Source organism: Pongo abelii, chromosome 2 (assembly GCF_028885655.2).
Source record: "Pongo abelii isolate AG06213 chromosome 2, NHGRI_mPonAbe1-v2.0_pri, whole genome shotgun sequence".
In the NCBI taxonomy this organism is placed as follows: Eukaryota; Metazoa; Chordata; class Mammalia; order Primates; family Hominidae; genus Pongo; species Pongo abelii.
This window is the reverse complement of record NC_085928.1, coordinates 148954376-148981182: the sequence shown is the minus strand read 5'-3', so window position 1 is coordinate 148981182 and position 26807 is coordinate 148954376. Positions and strand designations below refer to the sequence as shown.

At 44.8% G+C, this 26807-nt stretch overlaps 1 protein-coding gene across 1 annotated transcript; it reads left to right on the top strand.

Moving 5' to 3' along the window:
• The first annotated feature begins 2143 nt into the window (after positions 1 to 2143).
• On the top strand, positions 2144 to 25526 carry RBP2 (retinol binding protein 2). The gene is made up of 4 exons (XM_002814102.3): positions 2144 to 2273; positions 16360 to 16538; positions 23812 to 23913; positions 25476 to 25526. The coding sequence occupies exons 1-4, from the start codon at positions 2201 to 2203 to the stop codon at positions 25524 to 25526; spliced, it is 405 nt and encodes a 134-aa protein (XP_002814148.1). The 5' UTR covers positions 2144 to 2200.
• The last annotated feature ends 1281 nt before the right edge of the window (positions 25527 to 26807 follow it).

The window sequence follows — 26807 nt, the reverse complement described above, 5'->3', positions numbered from 1 at the left end:
CTTTTTCATGTTTTCAGTGCTTTTAAATTTTCTTTATTCATTTTAAACATAATTATTTTATAGTCTGTACCTGATTTTATTAACTGAAACTCCTGGAAATCTAATTTCACTGTATGTTTCTTCTGATGATGCTCTTGGTGGGTTACAAAGAGCATCAGTTTGTATGTGTTTGTCAGTGTGTGTTACAATTTTGGATTATGAGCTCATATTTGGCATGGCTTTATCACACAGAATTCTGGTTGATCTGGTTTTGAAGGTGTGTTCCTCTACACAGCTTTTACATTTACTTCTTCCTGGCATCTTAAAAATGTTAACAAGCACAGGACATTTATTATTTTAATATTTTAGCTAACAGAAAGGATAAATTCAAACCCCAAACCGAGGTCAGAGCAGAAAAGAACTTTTTTTTTAACCTATGTAGATCCCATGCCAAGTAGATAAATTTTTCCTTGTCTGTTGCTGCAGATTTTGACTAATTTACATCCTCAATGAGGGAGTAGCCCTTCAAGTGCCTGGCTTTATACAGGCATCTCAGTTTCAAATTTGCATCTTACACCAAGACCAATTCCTCCTCCCTCAATGCCCATGAAAACCCAAGCCCCTGGCTTAGTGCAATTAGCAACTCCTGTCTTGCCCCCAGCCCCTTCCCCTACCAGGCCAGCTTCTCATTACACATTCTTACAGGGGAGGCCTCTGGGGTACTCAGTTGCAGGCAGGAGGGACTGTGGAGGCCCTGGAATTTGAGCCTGGGAGGGACTATCTACTTCTCCAGCCCAGGAGGCTGAGTGCTCAGTCTACAGCAGCTTCTGGCTGGACTTCACAGGATGAATCTCCAAGGTTTCTTATCTGTCTACTCCTTCCTCTATTCATTTTCCATTTGTGGTAAAGTTATTTCTTTCTCACCCCTTACCTTTCCCCACTGGCCTTTTGACAACAGCTGGGCCATTTTTCACTGTCTTCCTAACTCCACTGTATTTACTGAAAGATAAATGTGCTGTTTTATATCCCTCATACCACACACAGAGTCATTTACTTAGATTTCACAGCAGAAGGATACATATATGAGAGCTGCAGTGTCATCATTAAAATAGGTCTCACTTTGGGAACTCACGGTATATCTGTCTCAGGCCACACCTCCATTCTTCACAGTCACTTCTCAGACACCACATCTTGGAATAGAGTGTCAGAGCAATAAACTAAACCCATTTCCATTGGGACAGCCCATTTGGAGAACATTCCTGAACCAAGAGTCCTTGTCCAGCTATGCCCCCACTTTGATCCAGGTGATCCTCAGCTTTCCCCTTGGATCTTAAAACAACATCCCACTACCCCTCTGCCTCCATCTGGTCTCCCTCCAGGCTCAGCTTGCTTTTAGCAGAATCATGTTCCCAGAAAACACTTTTCTAATGTCTCACCCTACTGCTAGGAAGTCCACAGGGCACCTTGCTTCCACAGGGAAGCAAGAGAGAGTTGGGCTCTCAAGTCAGGCTCCAAACCTCTTTCAAAGCTGACCTAGCACACTGTTGAAGAAAAGGATTTGGAGCCCAACAGATCTGAGTTTGAATCCTGGCCCAATCACTTACAAGTTGTGATTAGACATGTGATTTAACCTCCATGATCCTTTCTCATCTGTAAAATAAGGATGGTTAAACATAACTCACAGAGCTCTTGTAAGCTGAAACAAGATGAAGTATGCATGCTGCCTGGAACAGAGTAGAGTAGAGCTCCACAGGTGTAAATTCTGTCTTTTCAGTTTCACCAGCCTTGCTATGAGTGCTGGATTCATGGCTGATAGACTCCAGGCTTGAGGCCTGGGTATTGGTGACCCATAGTACATGTGGGGTAGACCCTGGATGTTTGTTTTCTTCCATTACTAGATGAAATATTCTGTGTGGGACAAGGGGCCCATGGGGACCCAGCCAGCCAAAAATGAGCTGCTCTAGGGCCCTGCTTATAGTGCAGGACACTGGGACATCCACGCCTGGCCATACCAGGACTTTGTTTGTGGGTTACCTATAGTCTCGCTGAACTTTGCAAAGAAAGGTTCTTTTGAGTTGTGCTTCTGCCCTTTGAACCTGTTATCTTCAGAGTCACAAACCTGGCCCACTAGACTATAAAAGCAGCTCATTCCAACGCATTCTCCCTGCAGCCTACTCCTTGCCATCCACCACACACCCTCACTGAACCAGTGGCCACCACCATGACAAGGGACCAGAATGGAACCTGGGAGATGGAGAGTAATGAAAACTTTGAGGGCTACATGAAGGCCCTGGGTAAGGAGGAGACTGGGGATGGGGAGGGTAGCTGTTGTTGGGAGTACTGTGGTCTGGCCCTCCAGACAGTGCTGCTATGGAGTTCAACAGACCTGTGGCAAATCCTCATGCCTCATGTACAGCTGTGCAATATTAGGCAGATCATAAAAATTCTCTGAGGCTCAGTTTTCTCATCTGGAAACTGGGAATAATGATAAATGAGATTATGTCTAGGATGCCTTAGCACAGTGCCTGGCCCACAGAAAACATACACTGAATGTGTATGTCAGGAGGATACACACACACAGATTAAAGCCAAACTTGAGAGGATAACATAGTCGCTCCCCTGCCTTGTGACCACCATCTCTTTGATAACCACTTGGACCTGATATTATCCACCAATGACCTCTGCATTGTTCTTTTATCAGTTTTGTAATGGGGAAGCAGAAAAGAAATAGCTGGCAAATCTCTCAGCCTAGGGAAAATCAAGCTCATGGAAGCCTAGAGAGGCTGTTGTCAGATAGCACAAACAACCCACTGCTTATATGACTTCTGAACTGGGTTCCAGGCCAAGGGCTACCAATTGGTACACGTCCTGAGTTCACCACAGAGTGGGTTCCCTGTGGAACTGGCAGAAAACACATAGCCCTGCCCAGCCTATAGGTTCTGCCTGGGACTAGAGTGAGTGGGTCCCCAGACGGGAGCTCACAGTTACTGGGTGGCTCCTGTGCTCCAGGTGCTGAGCAAGGGGCTTTGGCTGCCTGACCTTATTCCATCCCTCAGCAGCCTCTTTATCAACTCTTCTAGCTTTAAAGTTCTCCACATATGGGGTTACTTTGCTGGAGCTTCCTCCACATGTAGAATGAGAGAAATGGCAGTGGGTGGAGTTAGAGGCCCAATAATAACTTGGATATGATGGTGGGAGGTCTCTCCAAGAGTGGAAATCATGAGTTTTTTGGTGTGATACACTTCTAGCTTGAAAATGTCCACCACGTCAATGAACAAGGAGAGCTGTGATATGTTCCATATTTGTGGAACTAAGCGCTTTCTTCATGTTCTTTTTTTTTTTTTTTTTTTCATTTATTTATTTTGGAGACAGAGTCTCGCTCTGTCGCCCAGGCTGGAGTGCAGTGGCGCGACTCAGCACACTGCAAGCCCGCCTCCCGGGTTCATGCCATTCTCCTGCCTCGGCCTCCAGAGTAGCTGGGACTACAGGCGCCCACCACTACGCCCGGCTAATTTTTTGTATTTTTAATAGAGACGGGTTTCACTGTGTTAGCCACGATGGTCTCAATCTCCTGACCTCGTGATCCACCTGCCTCGGCCTCCCAAAGTGCTGGGATTACAGACGTGAGCCACTGCACCTGGCCTCTTCATGTTCTTTAGACTGGTTTCCAACACTGAATAGCTTTCCTTTTCATTCTGGTTAGCAGGATTTTTACCTCAATATAGTTGGGGGGAGGAAGAAAGAGGCAAAAATCCTCCTACCAGAGCCCCATCCTCAACCCTGTTGCACCTGTGTTTTTTAGTACCAGGAGTGGCCAATAGAAATGGGATTCTGATGCCACACATGGGCAAATGAATTGGAGCATAGCTTGGAACTAGAATTCTGAACAAGATTATACAGATAAGGAAACCAAAGAAGAAGGGTCCACATAGCTGGGACTAGAGTCCAGGGCTTGCTCTGGGACCTTGAACCAGTTTTTTAACCTTTTGGAACCTCGGTTTCCTCACCTGCCAAATAGAGATAATAGCCCCAGCCTTGCCTGTCCCTCCAGATGATATTAGATGTAGTTGTGGTTTTGAGCAATTAAAAGTACTTTAACAAGGGTTATTTGGAAGTTTCAAGGTTTCAGCAGTATGCTGAATAAGCCAGTCAAGTAATATAATTAGAAAGAAACCTTGTGTCTTTTGCTGCTTATACTTCAATAATAAAAAGTCCTATGATGACTTAGATTTAAAATCTAGGCTCTGTTTAGTTTATGGCTCTGCAGAGTGGACCCCTAAAGCCCACCCTTCTAGGCTTAAGGTGAGAAGCAAGCATTCCTACCACCCTCTTTCTCCTCCTGGGGGTTGGGAGGATGGAGAGTACACCATCAGCTCTCTCCAGGAAATCCTGCCTCTAACAACAGCCTTCCTCTGGACTCTTTTCACACCAACTTACACCTTTAATGTGAGTAAGGGGCTCACAAGTTGTGAATGTGATATTTGAATATCTTCACCATTGAGGTTTCAGATTGGACTTCCTAATGCTCCTTGGTATCAAATATTTATTGTCTCTTAAAGCTTCAGCCAAAACTTCCAATTTAATATCACATTACATTGATTTCACTCTAATGAGCAAGTCGTTTGATCTCTTTGTCCCATGATCTCTGCAGTGTAGAGTGTTAAGCTGACACTCAACTGATTAACATTAATACCATACATGGTACTACTAGGTAAACCCAGAGTGTGAATCTGTTGGTGCCTGGTTTACCCAGCTGCTAACAGCCCAGTGTCTCAGGACCCCAGAAACTTGCTCCTGCCCAAGTCATGAGGCCCTGTGCAGAAATGCCTCACCCAGAGTCTTCTTATCACCATTGAGGTGGGACCCCTTGTCCTTCTCAACCTGCCATGGGAACATGGGTGGGGCAGGCATGGCAGTGATTGAAGACAGGTCTCAGGGGGCTCAGCTAGAAGCAGGCAAGGAAGAGCTGCCCCTTCAATCTAACCTGCTAAAAGCAGCCCAACAGATCTCAACAGTTTCCTCCACGCCCAGGACATAAGGCAGGTTGCTTTCCCAACGCTGAGATGTCAATGAAGCTTGACTTCTTTACCCTTTTGAGCAGTGAGACCCTTAGCTTTTGGGAAGAGTATGTGTAGAACATCCTCAAATGTGTGACTATTGTTAAGGATGGTACCCATTCCCTGTCTAAGAATCATCGATTTCTAATACTTTAACCCCTAGCACTAGAGAATTTGCTTTTTCTGTGGGCCTGGTTGTTGGTTCAGTAAGGAAAGAGCAACTCTACTGAGATGTGGGGTTGGGCAGTAAACTGGCTTTGTCACTAGCCCAGTGACTCACTCCACACACTGGCCTCCCATCATGACTCAACCACCAGTCTCAGCAGAGTAACACATCATGGTAACCTTTGGGTTTGCCACAAATTACATCATTAAGAGTTCAAACGGTGAGTGACCCAAGGGTCAGTGGTACTTCCTCTCCTGCCTTCTTAGGCACCTGGTGTTTCTCACCCCAGATTCTTTCTTGACAGTGAGGAAACCAGTTGGTGAACTCTTTTGCCCTGAGAAACTTGTCATGTCCTGAAGTCAGTCCTCCTTCAGGTCAGATCAGGGGATGAAGGAATGGGAGGGGTGGTCTTCATTTTAAAGGTGAGATCAGGAAGGACAGACATAAGGAGGTCTCAGTAATGTGAAAGAGTACCGGGAGAGAGTTCATTAACTCTGCCCAGATGGGAATCATTCAACTTCTCTACCAAAGCTTTAGAAGGTGCTGTGGATGCCAGGGACTGTGCCATCTGAAGCAGAACCAACCCTGGAATCTGTTCTCAAGGAGTCAGGTTATAGCCATGCACAAATGGTATTCCTGTTTTTTATTACTGTTTGATGAATTACCCCCAAAATGTAGTGGTTTGAAACAACCACGTCATTTAATTATTATTTCTCATGGTTCTGGGGGCTGACTGGGTTCACCCCAATGGTTCCTGCTCAAAGTCTTTCATTTGGTTGCAATTGGACAGCAGCTGGGGTTGGAGCCATCTCAGGCTTCCTCACTCATATGCATGTCTGGCAGTTGGTGCTGGCTGGCAGCTGAGACCTTAACTGGCCTTCAACATCTACATGTGGTCTCCCCATGTGACCTGGGTTTCTTCACAGCATGCTGGCTGTATCCAAAGAGATACAAGCTGCATGGCCTTTTATGACCCAGCTTCAGAAGCTACTGGGTACCACTTCCACCATATTCTATTGGTTGAAGTGGTACAAGCCTGCCTGCATTCAAGGAAAAGGGACATGGACCCCACCTCTCAGTGGGATGAATGTCAAGGTTGCATTATAAGAACAGCATGCAGGATGAGAGGTGTTATCGCAGCCATTTAAGAAAATATAATCTGCCACAGATGGGCCAGTTGAGATTCTATGCCTTAGGCTCAAAGGGGCTATGGTATCAATAGAACAATAGTAACAAGAAGTGTGTGCATGGTGGTGAAAGGAGCTACAGTACATGGAGTCAGTAAAGGCTTCCTGAGTACTTCTTGGTGGGGTTTGGGGTTTTGAAGGAAGAACAGGAGCTCTCCATGCAGAGATGGAGTCAAGCATAGCCCCATGGGCGTGTGCACAGGCATGGGCCTGGGACACCAGAAGGCATTGTATTACCAGGGAGTGAAGTGCAAGGAGGAGGCAAAAGAATAGTCTGGAAAAGCAACAGGATCTTTAAGTCAGTGTGCTGCACATGAACTTCACCTTGCAAGGAGAGGGTCTAGGAAGAAATTGTATGCAGAGGAAAGAGATGCTATCAATGCTCACTCTAGCAGAGATAGAGTGAATAGACCAGCAGACTGTCAGAGAACTAAAGAGGTTGTTACAATGACCCTGGGAAGGTGTTGAGAGCAGTACCCAGAAAGGGTGAACAGGGAGATGTCCAGAGCAGGAAATAGACTGGATTTGGTGACTAGAGGAGGAAGAGTCAGGGAGGAGTCAGCCTAGAAAATGAAAAACTATCACATAACTTTAACCAGTGAAGATGGGGAAGCATGTGTCCAAAAATTAGATAATGTTAAATTTATACCTCTTTTAGGAAATTTTCATTCCATAAATTGTAACTATTTGGGGAAAATCCATTCTTTTCTTAATTCACAAATGAAGGTGAGGATTATCTTCTATGAAGAACATCTTTTTCACTTAAATTGACATGCACAGACTTAAAAGTGCAGTGGCTATCACAAACAGTTCTAGTGGGTCTCTGAAAGCTCCACTAGGAAGGGGGAGCCCTGAGAAGCTGAAGTCAGACAGCTCCCATCTAAGTGGTCTCTGCCAGGAAATATTTCCTGAATATGTGTCTTGTGCAAAATCTCATCTTGACCATTTAAGAGCCTGCAGTCTAGCATGATGGGTGAGCACATGCACAAATTATTCTCATACCATGATACACATCACACTAGAGCTTTATAAGCATTTCTTCATTTTAGTGAATTCAGTTTTCAACAAATGTATCGAGCACCTACGACACATCAGAAAGTGCTCCAGGCATTGGCGATATAGTGGGAAATGAGGAGACGAGTTCCCTGCCAGCATAGAGTTTACACGCTAGTGGGGAGACAGAAAGTAAACAAATAGTTTAAGATTATTTTGAGTAGTGGTGAGTGCTGGGAAGAAAATTAAAAGAATAATGGAGTGGAGTGTGATGGGTGGTCAGGGAAGGCTTTGAGGGGATGACAGTGGAACCCAGGTTTGAACGCTGACTAGTGTTATTTTGGACATAGGGGACAGCAAGTGCAAAGGTTTTGGGTGTGTTCAAGAAGCCAGGTGCGATGGCTCACGCCTGTAATCCCAACACTTTGGGAGGCCAAGGCAAGACGGTGACATGAGGCCAGGAGTTCGTGATGAGCCTAGGCAACATAGTGAGACTTCTGTCTCTACAAAATACAGAAAATAAAAAAATTAGCTGGGCCTGGTAGCATGTTCCTGTGGTCCCAGCTACTCAGGAGCCTGAGGGGAGAGAATCACTTGGGCCCAAGGGTTTCAGAAAGCTGGTGTGTTGGGAGTTGAAAGTGTGTGAGCCGGAGGGGTCGGGGGTACAGTCGGGGAGTGAGAGTAGAAAGGTAGGCGGAAGGCAAAGCAGATACCAGTCTTATGCTGGGAAGACAAATTGATCCTCTTTGTATTCTTTAAGGATTACTATGGCCAAAGCATGGAAAATGAATCATAGGAGGGCAAGATTGCAAGCAGAGAGGATGAGAGACCCATTAGGAGGCTGCTGGGTTGTCCAGGCAGGAAATGACCATGGCTTGGGCTAGGGCAGTGCCTGTGGAGCTGGAGAGAAGAGGACGGATTCAGCATATATTTTGCAGATAAAGCTCACGGGGTTTGCAGATGAATATGAAGTGAGAGGAAATGATAGAAATGAATTTGGGTCCCCGGCTTAGGCCTGAATAACTGGGCAGATGACAATCCCATTGCCTGAAATGGGGAAGTCACCAGGAGGAGTGAGTTTTGGTGGGGAGGTACAAGGCTGGGGTGGCAGGGAAGCATGCATTAAGAATTCTGGTTTGCATATTTTGGTTTCAGATATCTGTTACACATTCATATGGAGTATTAAAATTGGCACTTTGATATGGGATATAGAGCTCAGGATCCAGTCAGAGATAAATTCAGAAGAAATGCTTTCCATTTTATGGGGTGAGGAATCCAGAGAAGTGGAGAGACTTGTCCATGGCCACGTGTGGTTAGGAAATGATGGAGCCTAAGACAGGAGCCCAGGCTATCTGCTTCTAACACCCACAGCCCTTTCCTCAGCACTGTTCTTGGTAGGGGTACAAAACATGGAGGTAGGGAAGAAAGAGCTTCACTGTGAACAAGGTATGTCCAAATGAAGGCATCCAAAGTAAATAGGCAGGACCCTCAGGAACACTGCAAGAGAATCACTGAGTCGCTGGGTGAAAATGAATAGGTAGATAGATGATAGATAGACAGATAGACAGGTAGATAGATAGATAGATAGATAGATAGATAGATAGATAGATAGATAGATAGATAGATGTCTGATGCTCCAATGAAGAATTTGTTTCATAAAATCTGGATTCCTGATGGTGCTCACAAGTCAATGAAGGTATACACCTTGCCAAAGTCTACTTGAACCATATGGTACCTGGTAGGACTTTCAAAGGGGAAATGCTGAGGGATGGAAAAAGCCTAGGTAATGATAGGTGTCATCCCTTTGTACAAGTCTCCCCTTGCATGTGTTGGCATCAGCTCCACTCTAATGTCCATCCCAGTAAGTATGCAGTAGACTAAGAATGGGGAGGAGAAACAGTGTATAGGGAGCAGGGAGGCACCCCAGGGTCTCCAGCCTGCCCCCAGTGCCTAAAAGGAAGTGAGAGGAGGAGGCAGGCAGGGATCTCATCTAATTCCTTTCTAAATGTGTTCTCTGAGGAGGAAGTGGCATGGAAAAAAGGAGAAAATTGTTCTTGCACTCTGCTTCTCACAATTGCCTAAGAGTGCCAATGATTTGAGAATTAAGGAGTCCAAGTTTGAAGCCTATCAAAGCTGCACTTTGAATGGTTCTCAGATTTCATATGATGAATACTTGTGCCTCTCTGCTCTTTAATTTACAAAGAGCACCTGCCCTTTTCACCTGCAACTTTAGCTTTTTTCACAAGCACATTACAAAGCATTTTAATGTTGAGTAGCATACTCATATTTCACCTTTATGGCTTGTATTGTTCAAAATGTAGTTATGAAAAGTATGCTTTAATAAAGTCATGTCTGTGTTGTTTTTTTTCCTTCTGCAGCAGCTAAAAGCCATATATATTATTCAGAAATAGCTTGCCTTTGGACCTTTCCTTCTGAGATAGAAATTCATTTCACCTGGCTATAAATCAGACTCAGAGATACCCTTAATCCAGAAAAGGAGATAAAACATGCTTGATAACCCTGGTGTTAAAATACCACACCAGGAAAATAATTTTCTCTGCAAAGTACGAAGAGGAAGTGTTTTTATAATCTGTGTGTGTGTGTGCATGTGTGTGTGTGTGTGTGTGTGTGTTCTACAACTGCAGTTAAACCCTTTTGATTAGAAATATCATGAGTCCACCAACAGAACATTTGGCTACCTTCCCTGGGGCAGAGCAGAGGCAACATGATTTACTGGGTTGTGCAAACACTGAAGGGTGACCAAGAGGCCAAGCCATTTTTCAATCCAGAAGAGAAGTGATGCTTGATTCCATTTGCATAGTCTTCTAATAAGATTCCCCCAGCACTGGTCAGAAAGATTGACTAGGGATGGTGCTTCCAGGACAAACCAGTTCTGTCAGCAATAGATATTTTTAGCTGTGATCTACCTTTCTGTGCAACCAGGGACAAGCAATACTTTTTACTGGGGAGCGGGGGCATTAGTTGTAAATGACAACAGAATGTGTTTGTAAAGAAATTGTCAGGAGTGCTATCCTAACTGGGTAGCTCTGAGCTCACCACTTAAATTCTCACGGCCTCCGTTTCCACATCCATTGAGTGGAAATAGACTTGCTCTCAGAGGAACACTTCAGTTCTAAATTTCTCTGTAGATTTTCAATTATTCCTTAGTGGTTTTACCTACAGCCTTCCCCTATGTTTCATCTGGTTAACAGATAACCTATGGTATTTTCCCATCTCCTAACTATTGTTCCAGAAGTATGGTTTAGCACAGCTCAGACCTTAGCACAAAGGACTGGAGAAGGAGCTGAAGTTGGTTCTACCCATCACCAGACTACAGAGTGAGGAAACTGATCCACACAGAGAAAAGTGTCACCAGGCTGGATAAAATGCCTATGGGACAGACCAAGTCTATGACAGTAAGAGAGTGTATCAGCCACCATTCCCACTTCTCCTGCGGAGTCCAAGCCCCTTGCAAAACATGGAGTGCAGACAGCTACGGAGATGCATAAATATGACCCAAAACTTTCACTCTGGACTGAATGCTGACTTGGTCCCTACTTGACCCAAACAGATAAGGCCAAGAGTGGATGGCAATGTGCACTGCATATGGACAAGCTACTTGGTACTATGTAAAACATTCTACCATTATTTTTACTGAATCCACACTGTAAATAGTCCTCTGAAGTGAGCATTCTTTTCCTCATTTTCCTACAAAGGAAGAGTGATTTCTCCAAGGTCACACAGCTAGCTGGGAAATAAGAGATAGGATTGTACCTGCATCTGCCCCTTACCCTTACTCGTTTATACCACAGTTCTAAACTTTAGCATGCACATGATCACTTGGAAGACTTGTAAGGACAAGCCTGGCCAACAGAGCTCCTATTTAATAGGTCTAGGGTGGGCCCCAGATTTTGCATTTCTTTTATTTTTATTTATATTTATTTATTTAGAGACAGAGTCTTGCTCTGTCACCCAGCCTGGAGTGCCGTGGCACAGAACCTGCATTTCTAACAGGTTCCCAGGTGCTAATGCTGCTGCCAGCCCAGGAACCTCACTTAAATCACTGTCCTGGCCCTTGCTGCCTCCATTAGCTAATGCATAGTGTTTCTTGAGTACCTACTATGTGCCTAGCTCAAGACCTGGTTCTATGGTGTGGTGGGGGGGAACACAGAGCAAGAAGATGGCATTGTCCTTGTCCTCATAGAGGTGAGACTGCAGGAAAGAATAACCAACTCCATGAAAAATGCAGGGGGAAATGCTAAGTACTGTTGGCAGGTAGAGGGCAGCAGTAAAACTGTTTGGCCTGGATAGCAGGTAAGGAAGGAGGCAAGAAAGAGTAGGAAGAGGCAAATCTGGGGCTGGGCCTTATGAGATTTGGAAAGCTGGGACGAGAGTGACAGGGATTCAGACAGCAACTGTTCAAGGGATATGTGGGAAAACACAAAGAACTAAGGAAATTGGCCTGTGAGATCAGGGGCTTCATAATGACATTATGATGATGGCAGCCTCCATTTACAGAGCCATGATCACAGGCTGCCAGCCACTGGGCAAAGCTCTTCACAAACACCATCAAATTTGATCCTCACAACAAGGTGATGCAGTTAATAATAGCGCCACATACGGCCACTGCCCTCTGCTGCTTTAGATCTGGAACCAAATGTCCAGTGATGAGACTGAAGCTGGACACACTTGAGGCAGGAGAGAAATATGAGCTGGAGTGTGACATGCCAGCCTCTTGCCAGCTCCTCTGCACACCACGAGCATGTGCTTTTACTCACTAGAACAAGGAAGATGCTCTTCAGTGGCTTGTAGCAATTTTAAGGAAGGGTTCATTTTTTAAGTTGGAAATACTTGACCACTCGGTCCTACCTAAACAGGTCAGCAGTCACCTTGAAGAGAGAAAAATTAAATAGGTATGATTGCAAGGCCAAGGTGGCTGAGATACGTGTGTCAGAAAGGGTTTGGTGAGCCCTTTCCATAGTAAGTTGCGTGGGATACCTGGCCGACTGCATATTCCTCCACAAAGGGGCTCCATGGCCACCTCAGACTTTGAAAAGCTACATCCTGTACCCTCCCTCCTGTAGCTCCTGTACTTGGAGCTACAAAGCACCTTTCCCATATTAAAGAATCTATGAAATTCTACAGGGCAGAAACCAGCTTGTCTTGGTTTTAATTCCTCATCTCCCAAACTTATTTGCTCGTGAGCCCATTTTTTTCACCACCAAACATCCGATGGAGCTGTACCCCATGGCAAACACAGTGGGGAAGTGGGGGCTCTGGGAATGCTGGCCAAGAAGACTAGAGGAATTCACAGAACCAAAGGCAGCTGAGAGACCATTCGTCTCTCCCCGCACACCATGCCTCGCAGGCTGTGTGGCTTGGACGTGCTCACGTACAATTCCATAAGCCACAGAGGTGAAGCGAAATGAGCTGCCAGATAATGTAGCCGGCTGGAGTGTGACTGCTTCAGCTCTCACTTATTATACAGCCCTGGGCCTAGAAAACAATTGCCATTTGGTGGGGGACAGTATGCAAGGGCTTTGGAAAACAAACTGCCTCAAACAGGGAGGGCTCATCCAACCGAATCCCACAGTTCCTGTGTCTCCAGGGGAAATTTAACAGAATCAGAAGTTACTAGTATCTTGGGCAGCCACAGAAATTGCACACATGGGGATGGTCTAACTGGGCTACCCCAGAGCTTGGGGAGCACAGCACTGGCCCTTGAGACAGACTATCCTAAGTTCAAGTACCATTTCGACTGCTTCCTCACAACATAATCCAGGGAAAGTGACACAACTTCTCTGAGGCAGTTTTTCTGCATTGGCAAAATGAGGATAAAATAAAACTTATCTTGTGGGTTTGTTTGAAGAATAAAATGAGGAAGGTTTCCCAAGGGAGCTTACACCCTGAGCCACCATCCCTAGAAACTATCCGTAGACACAAAGAGACACCATCCCTAGACACAAAGAGTGTCTTAATTGCCACCCCAAATATTACCAAGAGTCCACACAGCATGGCTCGCAGATTCACCTTACCTAAAATTCAGTTCCCTATGTATCCCCGTAAAACTAGTTCCCTCTTTTATTCCCTGGCTCTCATCTTGATCATCCAAGCTCAGAACCACTGTTTGTTCCTTCCAACTCAATCTCTCTACACATCTATCCAATTACCAAGCCACTACAATTGCTGTTTTGGCCATGTATATTTAGACAAGCAGTCTAACCTCTCTAGGTCTTACTTCATCATCTCTGACATGAAAAGTAGGCACTTTAACGGTAGCTTTTAAAATTTTTAAACCATAGAAGTCTTTTTCCAAACAGCCTCCTATAGACAAAGTTCAAAATCTGAAATCACTGAGCTCTACCACCCAGAAGATTCTAGGTTTGGGATAGGACCCAGAAATCTGCATTTTTTTCATTGTCTCAGGTGATCCAGAAAGGAAACTAGCTTTGGGACCCACTGGTTCCTAGACATGGGAAGGTACTCAACAAATAGTAGAGAATGAGAGGTGAGCAAGGCACTGGCATTTGTGCAGCAGCTCATGCCAACTTGAACTTACTTCTCTTTTCAACTTAGGATACAGGCATGTAATCCTTTTACCTTCTGGCTAGCTAATATTACTTGAAATTATTCTGTCAGGCTCAAATCTGACTTTTTACAAGTTAGAGTCTAAAGGTACCCAGGGCCCTTTCTTATGCAGCTGTGATTCTGTTGTGGATTCAGATTGCTGACCCAAAGTGAGGTTCAACTTGGCCTCTCCTTGATTTTGGGGAGAAGGGGAGTAATAGTGATCAAAGAAGGATTTTTTTTTTTTTTTGAGGTGGAGTCTCGCTCTATTGCGAGGAGCGCAATGGCGCAATCTTGGCTCACTGCAACCTCTGCCTCCCGGGTTCAAGTGATTCTCCCACCTCAGCCTCCTGAGTAGCTAGGATTACAGGCACCTCCATCATGCCTGGCTAATTTTTGTATTTTTGTAGAGACAGGGTTTCACCATGTTGGCCAGGCTGGTCTTGAACTCCTAACCCCAGGTGATCCACCCATCTAGGCCTCCCAAAGTGCTGGGATTACAGGCGTGAGCCACCAGGCCTAGACCCAAAGAAGGATTTTTGAAGGAAATGGGTCAGAAAGGAAATGGGGAGAGAGTGAGGGAAGTGATGCTTGGCCACCATGGGAAGGTAGCAGAGTTGTCAGTCTCCAAACTGACAGGAACTTCCTGAGCTACCTGCTGCTCTCTCTTTCATGGCCACAACATAGTGTTTGTCCTGCACCGGACAGTGCACAACATGAAATTTCATCACTTACATATCATAAAGACAGTACTGCAGTTCTCAGAGAAATAGCACTCGATAAATTTGAACTGTTCTTATTCTTGAGGTCATTATTATCTTTGGGTTTTAATAGAATCAATTCTAGTGTTTTTTAAAACCTTCTCAGTGGATTTTCTGAAAAACATATTAAAGATTTAAATTGGCATCTAAAGACATCTGCTGAATTTACAGGCATAACGGGAATCAGATATTTGACTAAGACCAAGAGTGATGATTTCATAACAAGGAAAGAAATTCAAGTATTTTCAGAACTATCCTCTCTTTCTAGATCTACTCCATAGGCCAACAACTTTTTGCCATGGCTCTAATTGAGCCACATTTTATGCTCAACTAGGGGTTAGCTTCTTGTTGTAATATGCAACGCTTAGGACATTCAACACTCCTTTGGTTTGTTTCAACATTTTCATAATAAAAATGTAAACAATTATTAACCTATCCCTTAAAAACAACAGAAGAGGCGGGCACAGTGGCTCATGCCTGTAATCCCAGCACTTTGGGAGGCCGATGTGGGCAGATCACGAGATCAGGAGATTGAAACCATCCTGGCTAAAATGGTGAAACCCCATCTCTATTAAAAATACAAAAAATTAGCCAGACGTGGTGGTGGGCGCCTGTAGTCCCAGCTACTTGGGAGGCTGAGGCAGGAGAATGGCGTGAACCTGGGAGGCAGAGCTTTTAGTGGGCGGAGATTGTGCCACTGCACTCCAGTCTGGGGGACAGAGTGAGATTCCATCTCAAGAAAGAAAAAAAAAGAAGAAGAAATCTCTGAACGAATATTTATTGTCCAGAATATGTTTAAAACTACATTGGGGGCCAGGCATGGTGGCTCACACCTATAATCCCAGCATTTTGGGAGACTGAGGCACATGGATCGCTTGAGCTCAGGAGTTTGAGACCAGCCTGGGCAAATGGTGAAACCTCATCTCTACAAAAAATACCAAAATTAGCTGGGTATGGTGGTGTGCACCTGTTGTCCCAGCTACTTGGGAGGCTGAAATGGGAGGATCACTTGAGCCCAGGAGGTCAAGGTTGCAGTGAGCCAAAATCATGTCACTGCACACCAGCCTGGGTGACAGAGTGAGACCCTGTCTCAAAAAAACAAAACAAAACAAAACAAAAAACAAACCTATACTGGGGGCTAAGAACTGAGGCAGAACAGTCTGCTGTTAAAATGGAAGCTTGTAACTATCCCTCCCCGTTGTGGACATTAACAAAAGTTTCCTAAGTTTCATCTTTATCCATGATTAAAACTAGTGATTTCCAAAGTCTTTTTTCTCTTAAATCATGAGATCTTTTTGTTCAGCAAACTTTTAGGAGGATGCCCAATGGGTCAGATAGAATAGAGCTGCTGTGACGTGTGTGTGTGTGTGTGTGTGTGTGTTGGGGAGCTGCAGCTTAGGGGTGACCCTTTTGTGCTACATCTCCCTCCCATCAGGGATCCTGAGGAGGTGCCAGGAGACTCCTAGGTTTCCCAGCAGCTGACTGAGATGCCCAACTTGGCCACGAGTAAGATGCTTGTTTCCCACTTAAGCAAAGACAGGTGGCCTATACAAGATCTGTGTCTCTAGTCTTGAATGTTTGGTCTTGTTAAAGAAACGAATGAGTCTGGCTGAGCACATCATAACCTCCGCAACTCCCTTTGCCAACAGATATTGATTTTGCCACCCGCAAGATTGCAATACATCTCACTCAGACGAAGGTTATTGATCAAGATGGTGATAACTTCAAGACAAAAACCACTAGCACATTCCGCAACTATGATGTGGATTTCACTGTTGGAGTAGAGTTTGACGAGTACACAAAGGGCCTGGATAAGCGGCATGTTAAGGTACTGACCGGGGCTGGTGTTTTTCACTCACACATTCTGTGCAGGGGCTGGCTATTTGGTACCATGATGAAAAAAAATGTTAGAAACAACCTGGGAAAAATCAGGAAAGGAGGACCAGGGTGGCCTTAATCATGCTGGCAATGAGTAATTACTGAAAGTTTAGTAGGAAGAGGCAGGCCTAGGAGAGATTAAGAGCTCAACCTCTCCACGATCAAGGGCCAGGGCCTATGAGTCATATACGGCCATGGGCCTGGCAGGCAGAGGGAAGAGGGCAAGGTGGAACATCACAGGGAGGGACAGCACCTGTGCCTGCTGGGGAGCAAGGGCACATGGAAAGGTGGCAGCCCAGCCCAGCACCAGCCAAGCACTGCCATGGAGGAGCGAAGCCTGAAGGTGCTAGATTTTTTTTAGGAGATGTAGAGAAATCAGATGTTTTTATATAAAATATCTCAAATTGTTATGATTCTGCTGAAAAAGAGCAAATATAAAATGAAACATCTCAATTATAGATGATCCCAGCTGATTTCATTTTTTTAGAAAAGAATGATCCAAACTAAACAAACAAAAAAATCAGTAGGTTAAGTGAAGTCAAGATTTATCCAGCCCTAATAACTTGGAGAAGTCTCTGGCAAGTTTGTGGCTTCTGTCCTAGCATTGCCTTAACCGACAAGTGATAATCTAGGCAACTCTCCATGTATCAGAAGGCCAGACTTTCGCCATTTGAACTATTGAATATAGATGGGACCCTGAAAGCAGGCAGAAAACAACTCTGAGAGGGGAGTGGGGAGTTATCTTAAAGCCCAAAAACTTGAGTTTGCAGAAGAGGCAGGCTCTTGCCCACAGGAGCTGTTTGCAAATAAGGCAGAGGCAGCAGGGAGAAGTGGAGAGGTGCTGGGAAGGCAAGGGTAACAGCAGCTCTCCCCAGCATCACCGTGTGGTATCCCAACCCAGTAACCAGCCCTCCTGCTCACATTCATGCTCAGTGTGCCTGTTTTTGATTTTCCAAATCAAATTACACCTGGTCAGTCCCCACCAAACAGGAATAGGAGAAATCCAATCTCAGTTGTATTTAAGGATTCCACCAAACCTTCCCATCGTAACGAACCCCAGGGATACACAGTCCAAGAGATTTGGGAAGGTTCCTGGCTTGTCATTTATCATGGTTGCAATTGACTGTTCACTGTCTATGCCCATGCATTTTATACAAGGGTGGGCAGTTTGAATATTCAAAGCATCCTTTCCCTCTGGGACAGTTCAGCCACTGGAACCTCTGTCCTATCTCCCAAACTGAGGGAGGACAGAGCTGAGTACTCTGACCCCAGGTACCCATGCTGTCACCTTCCCACCCCCGGCAAAGGGCCAGCCCTTCAAGTGCCACAACGAAGCAAGCAACACCCTCTGCCCCGCCCTTCACCTCTCACCATGAGTCCTGATCTTCCCAGGGTCAGGCCACTACCCCGAGACTCTCACACTGTGCTTCCAGGAGCTCCTTAGAAGTCAGAGGTCTCAACTCTCCCCCAAAGCAATGGGCACAAGCTCTGACTCCTCTCCTGGGATGGGGAGGAAAAGCTGTTATTATTGTTTGGTGACAATTAAAAGCCAAGAGAGCTGGACACACTTTATTTCTCAGTCAAGTTGTCCTGTAGCATTGATAATCTCAGCCATCAAGTCAAGGTTGAATTATATTTAGTGTTCTTTGCTAAAGAAAAGTAGGGAAACATAAAGCATGATGGAAATTTTTCCATCAGAGCACTCTTGGCATGAGAACTTAAGATTCTGGGCCCTGGAATGTCCACTTATGGAACCCCTCCCTGAGGGGATAATGGATCAACAAGCCTTTTCTGAACCTGTGAACCATCTGGCTGAAAAGCCAATTCATTGGACACCAGAATTGCTAGGAAAATTGATCTCAGAATTTTTTGCATCTGCTGTTCCAACCCAATCAGTGCAAAATGATTCATTTTCCCTCACCTTTCTGTTTTGGGTGTGGGCTCTTGAAAAGCAGGCCTGTCCTCTCTGACTTGATCCTTTGTGACCTTTGATGGTAGAGAACTTGCTCTTCCTAAAATAAATTACCCTTCCAGCCCTTAATGGATTCCACGTGTTAGCACACTCCTACCTTTCTTCTGTCTCTCCGTGTTCCATTTTCTCCCCTCTCCAGTCAGCAGTTAGCCCTGCAGAAAGAGAGAGAATCCTCTTTCCCACAGCTTGCCTCCTCTTTGCCTTCACTAGATTGCCAGAGTGAATGCACACACACACACACACACTCACCCACACCCTTGGTAGGGAGTGAGAAGTACCCAGGACAGTTTGCCCAGCCTCCAACAATGGGCCATTCCCATGAGAATCACCATGCAGAGCAGATGCTCAAGGGACTACCTACTTCCTGTAACTTCACTGGAACCCTTCAGCTGGAAAGACAGTGGGCAAATCTCTTTCTGTGATTAATATCTTCCTTTTTTTTTTTTTTTTTTGAGACAGAGTTTCGCTCTTGTTGCCCAGGCTGGAGTGCAGTGGCACAATCTAGGCTCACTGCAACCTCCGCCTCCCAGGTTCAAGCAATTCTCCTGCCTCAGCCTCCGAAGTAGCTGGGATTACAGGCATGTACCACCATGCCTGGCTAAATATATATACACACACACACACACACACACACACACACACACACACACATATATATAGTAGAAACAGGGTTTCACCATGTTGGTCAGGCTGGTCGTGAACTCCTGACCTCAAGGGATGCACCCGCCTCGGCCTCCCAAACTGCTGGGGTTACAGGCGTGAGCCACCATGCCTGGCCTCTCTGATTAATTTCTGTCGCCCACACTTGGTGGCATGCCTGAGTGAACATCTATACACATGTGGGAGTGTGAGGATGTGTGAGTGTGAGAGTGTGTGTGGTACTCCTCATGCTGTTGTTTTCCAGGGCTCCATGTCTCAACTACTTATTCACCCTTACAAGCCCTCTGGAAATCTCCCCACTCAGCAGTGTGGAGGAGAGGTGCATGTTGTGCCCTGCAGTGCCCAGTTCTATGCCAGCCGACAGCAGAAGCAATGCAACCACATTGATCACAGAGTCAATTCTCCTCTAAGGAGTCAGGGACCCCCCCCTTAGGAAGGACTTCCTGTGGATTCTATGTATTCCTAACTTCCTATCCTGGCTGATTTCTAAGAGAAGTTAAAGCCCCTTTCAAAACTACACAAGCTACCCCCAAAATAAAATTAAATTAAAAATAAGTAATTGATACCCATGTAATGGAATGTGGAGTATATGCAGACATGAGAAAGGATGAAGGACAGACTCATGCTACAAAATGGATGCACCTGGAAAATGTGCTAAGTGAGAGAAGCCCCACGCAAAAGGCCACGTATTGTGTGATGTATATGAGACATCCAGAATAGGCAAATTCATAGAGAGAGAAAGTGGTTGCCCAGAGACGGGGGATAGAGGAAATGAATGATGACTGCTAATATATAGGGGTTCCTTTTGGGGTGCGAAGAAAATCACCTGGATTTAGATATAGTGATGGTTACGCAACCTTATGTACTAAAAGCTACCGAATTGTGTATCTTAAAAGGGTGAATTTTATATTTTGTGAATTATATCTCAATAATAAAATAAGTAATTGAAATTGGGGTAGACAGTAAGGGCAGGGAAAAGCAGCGAAGACAATGGCGGTTAGAGCCAGTAATGCCATTCTGATGGCAGAAGAAGATGGGAGCCCCCAGAAGAGGAGTGGCAGACAGGCGCTGCCAGGGGAGGGCCCCTGCAGGCGAACCAAAGAACTCTTAAGTGAGGGCAAGTGCACTAAGGAGGGTTGAGCATGTGAATACTGTCCTTCAATGCTCTTAAAGAGCTGTTGTTTTCCTTTAAAAAAAAAAAGTATTGGCGAGTAATTCCAACTTACAGAAAAGTTACAAGAATATAACAAAGAACACCTGTGTACTCTTTACCAAGCGTTACCACATTTTGCCCCTTTGCTTTATCATTTGCACATGCTTTCTCTCTAACATACAAATATTTTTTTCTGAACAGTCGGATGCCTTAGCCCTAAATAGTTCCATATGTATTTCCTAATAATTAAGATATTCTCTTGTAAAACTGCAATATGGTTATCAGCTTCTGCAAGTTTAACATTGATACAGTGCCTGTATCTAATTTATCATAAAGGGCTGTTTTAAGCAATGTTAGCTTTGGAAACTGTGATAGTGGAAAGCATGGTGGGAGCCCAGGTTTCTTCTTTAATTCTATGTACAGCTATCTGCCCTTGGAATGTACTCCTTCTTTATCCGCTAGCTGAGAACCAAGGGTTTTCCTCACTTGTATCCATTTCCTCAACCTGAGGATCTTTTAAGGCAATTGAGCCTCTTTTAAAAATCTCTTCTGATGCAGGGATGAAGGGCACCAACTAAAAGCAGATTAAATTAAGAAATTTTAGTTCATTTAACCATTCTCTTCTTTCTGCTTCTTATTATTTTTATATAGGAGTAAGGCTATAATATTGTAAGTATTATCATAATTTATTGGTAACCAATTTACTCTAGGGTCAGAACAACTTTTAATCTTGCTGTCCAGTATGAGTTATTAAAATAAAATATCAGGACAGGCCCCATGCACTAACATTTGTCTCCTTCCTTCTTCCTTCCTTCCACAAAATTTGCTAAGTGCCTAATACATGCCAGGGCTAAGTCAGTAGCTAGTGATAAAATGATGAATCAGATGCCCTCTCCCACCTTCAGGCATTGCAAGCCACCTGGGGAAGGCAGACAAGTAAATGAACAATGACCATACAGTGTCCATATTGATGTACGTGTGTGCACTCTGGTAGGACCACAGAAACTAAGGCAAGGAGGCAAATGGATTTACTTCAAGATTATGTTTCAACAAACAGAGATTCATTCAACAATGCTGGTCACTGTGCTGAGTCTGGTGTTGCAGAAATGAACAGCAGATACAGCATCTTCTTTCATGGAGCTTACTGTCTACTGGGGGAGACAGGCATCAATTCAACCAACATGTATTACGTATCTATCATGTGTGAGGCAATCTGGGAATGAGGAGGACAGACGACACCGTCCTTGCCCAAATTGAAGACATGAGTCCTTTCTCAACTGTTTAGAGGAAAACTCAGAGTCCAAGGCTCATCATAAGAAAAAGCAAATTATTATTCCAGACAACATCTTCCTCCCAGAAGAGCAAGGAAGGCAACCTATGAATTGAGCTTCTCCAAGACCTTTAAAGATGTGAGGTTTAGGATGGTCCTAAAGGAGAAGGAGACCTTTTTTTTCTTTAGAAAACATGTAGAATTTTATTTTCAAATTAGCTTTGGGGATATGAATACATGCAGATGGTTAAAAAAAATCAAAAAGTAAAAAGTAACATTTTCTTTCTATCCTAGCGCCAGCCACAAGTTATCTCCTCAGGGACAATCACTATTAAGGGTTTCTTTTACTTCCTTGCAGGAAACATGTACAAACATATACATGCATGCATACTCCCGCCTTCTTGCTTTATGCATTTGGCTCTGCTCCTTGCTTTTTCGACTTAAACCATACACTACGGCTATATTCTTTCAATGACTGCATAGCAGGGATGAACCATACCATATTTAACTAGCCACCCACTGACAGAATTTACGAAGCTTCTAGTCCTTTGCTGTAACAAATAATGCTGTGATGCACTGGGGAGTAAAATGAGAAGGAATAAAATTGTACATAAAGTATATAATATGGTCAAGGTCAAATATTATTTTAGAAATAGGTAGATTTAACAATCTGTAGAAAACAGATTTGTACCAAAAAAAACAGGCCCAAATGTACAAGGACACTGGGGAAAAAAACCACAGGTCAGTTTATCACCAATTGGGTTTACAAGATACCAAGAAAAGTAAACATCTGGTCCTTAGCATAATATTGTTCAGAGAGGCATAATGTAGTTTGCACATACTTGGAAGAAAATCAGCTAGTATCAGGGTCATCCCCGAAGAAGAAAAACACAGACACAGAACCATTCCTCAGGTGGGAATGACATAATCATCTCAGGAAGGGCATGCCTAATTTGAGCACAGAAGTGGTTGGCCCTGTAGCGCCACCTAGGGGTAGTACAGATTATAGCAGGTATTAGGAGGGGTAAAAGTGGGAAACAGAAGGAGGAGAAATTTGAAGAGTAAATAGTTTGTAAATATGTACACAGAGGTTTGATCACTCTTGGGATTCAGCAGGCCTATGGCTTCTCCAACCTGCTGGCCACTGTAGCCTGGCTGTTCAGCACATGTTCTGCTGCTGCCCCTGTGCTATTAACCAGTTGGCATTGCTGCTGGGAGGAACCCAAGAACCAGGAGAAGGTCCACCCATCTGGTTCTGGATAAAAAGGCAGGTACTGGAGCCATCTGGGCAACCCCCTGATTATTTAGGGAGCTCCCCTGCCTTTATTGCTGTCCTATAGTTGGCAGTTCTCACAGTGTGATTCCTGAAGGAGAAATTCCCAGAAGTAGAATTTCTAGGTCAGAAAGTATATGCAGTTTTATATTTTGAAAGGTAATATAAAATTGCCCTCCAAAGAGATTTCTACCAATTTATATCCCCATGTGCCATGTATAAGAGAGAGTGCCTGCTTCTCTACTCTCCCTCCAATTCAGTGTATTATCAAACTCTTTGATCTTTGACCATATGATGAATTATATCTGTAAAACAAAGTCTTCATTTGCATTTCTCTTATACTGTGTGAGGCTGAATGTCTTTTCTTATGTTTAGAAGCCATCTGCTAGGGCTCTCTCCCCCTTGTAAGCTGTTGGTTCATGTTCTTTGTTAACATGAACTATTAAGTTAATGACATTTTTCTTATTGATTTACAGGAGCCCTTTATATATACAAGGAAATCAAATCTTTGCTGATATGTTATCATTTTCCCCCAGTTTTTGGTTTCTCTGTTGACTTTAAGGTATTTTCCCCTTCCAGAAATTTTACATCATTATATAGTGAAATTTATCATCTTCTCCCCACTGATTTGAAATGCTATTTTTACCATAAGGAAAAATGGAAGAGTATAATTCCTTAAAAGAAAACAGAGCAAGCCAAGATAAGCTGGTCTGGCTGGAATGGAGGGTGTATGTGGAAAATGACATTGGAAAGATCTTGGCTCCTTGAGGCTGAGGGCTCTGCCCTTTGAGCAAGCAAGACCCTGAAATGGCTGCAGGAATTGCAGCTGCAGGTTTAGACTTGTTCAGTCCCTCAAGAGCATATGTTTGATTTGCCTGGGAATCTGTCTTTACAGGCACTGGTCACCTGGGAAGGTGATGTCCTTGTGTGTGTGCAAAAGGGGGAGAAGGAGAACCGCGGCTGGAAGCAGTGGATTGAGGGGGACAAGCTGTACCTGGTAAGTACTGGGTTCTGCTCAGCTCACTTCCACTGTGCTCTCACATGCTACTGTGGTCACCTGGCCAGGCGCTTTGACAAGAAAAATGGCCCTGCACTCCTACCCCGAGCTCCAGCCAAATGCATGTGGTCATATAGTCAGAAAGCCATTCCCATCCGGCTCAGGGGACTCCAGGAAGAAATCTATATGGCTGTTTCTGTGAACAGCTGCAATTCAAAAGAAAGTTCAAAATGCTGAGTTAGGAAGCAGAGATCCAAGGAGAAATACAAGGAACCTGCTAAAGACCAGCTGGGGAGAAATGTGAGCCACAGACTTTAGATGCCCTGGAGGAGGGTGGGACAGGGCCTTCTCATAATGATGGGAGCCTGGGAGAGGGAGTGGGGTGGGGAGGAGACGGGACCCACTCTGCCTGGGAGCTGCCACAGGCATTGACCTCTCTCCATGAGGTATGTCCTCCTGACCCCAAAATATTTTAAGTTAATTTGGTACTAGAACAGAGCAGTAGGAACAATAACTGATATCCTTAAATATCTTATACCTGTCAAGACAGCTTAATTTTTTATTCTTCAATCTTCAAGGCACTTCATGGGTTCAGCATTCATACGGTGAAAAATCTCTCACTCCTTCATCCTTTTTCGCTCATTTGTAAATGAATGGCTCATTCAGTGAATGGCTCTTCATTCATTAATTCAGTCACCTTTGGAATCAGGCAGGTACCTGGCTCCAATGTCAGTATTCAGGTTGCCATGGCACCCTTCACAGCCAGCCTTGCTTCACCTGAGATCTTTATTTTGAAGGCAATGTCAGCTGATGATATATGGGAGGCATTTACTGTGTTTTGCATTGATGGCTTTCCCTACCTGCACTGGTTTGGATGATGGATTTTTCTAATTGTAATACAATCCCCAGTGCTCCCTGTGGCTTAGACAACGGATTCACAGTCAACTGCAATGATTGTGGTGGTCCTTCCCACACTCATGTTTTTCCCTCCTCCTTCAAGGATCAGTGAGGGTCAAATAAGGCCTGGGGCTCCCTCTATGTGGATGAAAAGCAGGAGCTTCTCGGTTGCACAGGCAAGCCTGGGAAAGCCCTTCTGCACCTCACACCCTGCAGGTACCTGCGCCACCGCCAGCCAAAGTTCTAATCACCAGAGGCTAGAAAGCCCGCAGGGTGGAGGGGCAGCTCACCGGCCAGCATCCTTTCAGGCCCCTACCTTCCAAACACTTCTCTACACTAGGTCCTTTCCTTCCTCACGGCTCTGCTGCCTTTTATAAATTAGGCCATGTTACTTTAATCATGGGAGTAGGAGAAATCCTGCCCAAGAGGGTCATTTCTTTGCATTTTTCATTTTTATAGTTGTTCAAGCTCAATTCAAGTGTCAAAATCAAATTACTGCTACCTGCAGGGCATGCCCACTGATTGGGTCTGTGAGATGCACTTTGCCCAGAATACCTACGTGTCCTCTTTATTCCAACCTCCCATCCCCAGATACCAAGGGGCTGAGGGCTGGGCAGAAGAAAGGCCTGGCTTGTTAGCTCCTCACCCACTTTCTGACGTTGCAGGAGCTGACCTGTGGTGACCAGGTGTGCCGTCAAGTGTTCAAAAAGAAATGATGGCGACGCGGGAGGCCTGCCAAGCACAAGCTCCCCACTGCCCACATTGAGTGGTCTACTGGCTTTGAGAAGCAGCTGTGGGGACCTTCCCACTCTTGACAGAGCCCCATTAAGGCATCTGGGTGGGTTTTAAACAGAATGCGTATGTAGCAGTGATAGACATATTCCTCTCCTTTGAAACCTAGCATTAAATGGAAAAACAAAAATTACTCCCATATTTTGAAACCCTTTATATGGATCTCCGTTTATTTCTAGAGCTGTCAGTTTTACCCACAAGAGATGACTGTCTGTGTGGTTTTTGCATGTTTATTAATTTGTTTCAATTTACTTTGTTTCTTTTTTCTTAGCTTGTTTGTTGGTTTGTGGGGGACATGGGGGGTGGGGAGGAGGGCATTTTACCTAGAAACATTCTGTGGCCAACACAGCATCTGCTACTGATTCTTGAACGTCCTCGTCTGAGACTCATTCCTTTGGATGCACATTATTTCTCCAAAGTTCTATTTTAGGATACACATGCCTCCCAGTCTGCACCTTGCCCTGAGCAGCCTGGGCAGAGCTATTCCAACAGATCTGCAGTGCCAGCTGCTCTTGGCCCAAGCCAGCCCTCTGTCCATCAGCCCTGTGCTGCCAAGGGGGTCACTAACCACAGGTCTACTCAGGCTCAGTGTAACTTCTCAACTACTACCACATGCCGGGTGCCGCAAGCTCTGGGGCCAGGAGGCCTGAGTTCAAGTCCTGCCCCTTCATTTCTTAGCTGGGTGACCATGGGCCTGTCATTTGGCGTCTCTGTCCTTATTTTCCTCTACCATAATATTGAGAAGAGACAAAACTATCATCTCCTCCACTGGGTCACTGTGAGGATTAAGCAATTTAAAACATGCGAAGTGCTTGGAACGGGCCCTGGTATGTGGTAAGGATTCAGTCCCCATTAGCCCTGGTCCTTCTGCTGAGTTACCCCCTCCACAGCCTCAGGGGTCCTGGTAAGCAGATGCTAACTAGAGATAGGTCAATACTTCCACAACATTCTGGTGCCTTCAGAACATTAGGTTCATTATTCTGAGCAGAATTGTATTTTGCTGCTGGATACGCAGATGGAATAGCGCACCTGGAAGGACAGAGTGGTTAATGCAGACGGATTTGTGATGGATCATTCACGGGGTCCTAAATTCATGGGGTCCCGCAGGTAAAGGCTTGTCCTTCATCCTTCTGTCTCACCATTAGGCAAGCATTCCCTTTGTAAAGCAGGTTTATCCCCAGAGGGGGTAGCACATGGTATTAGCA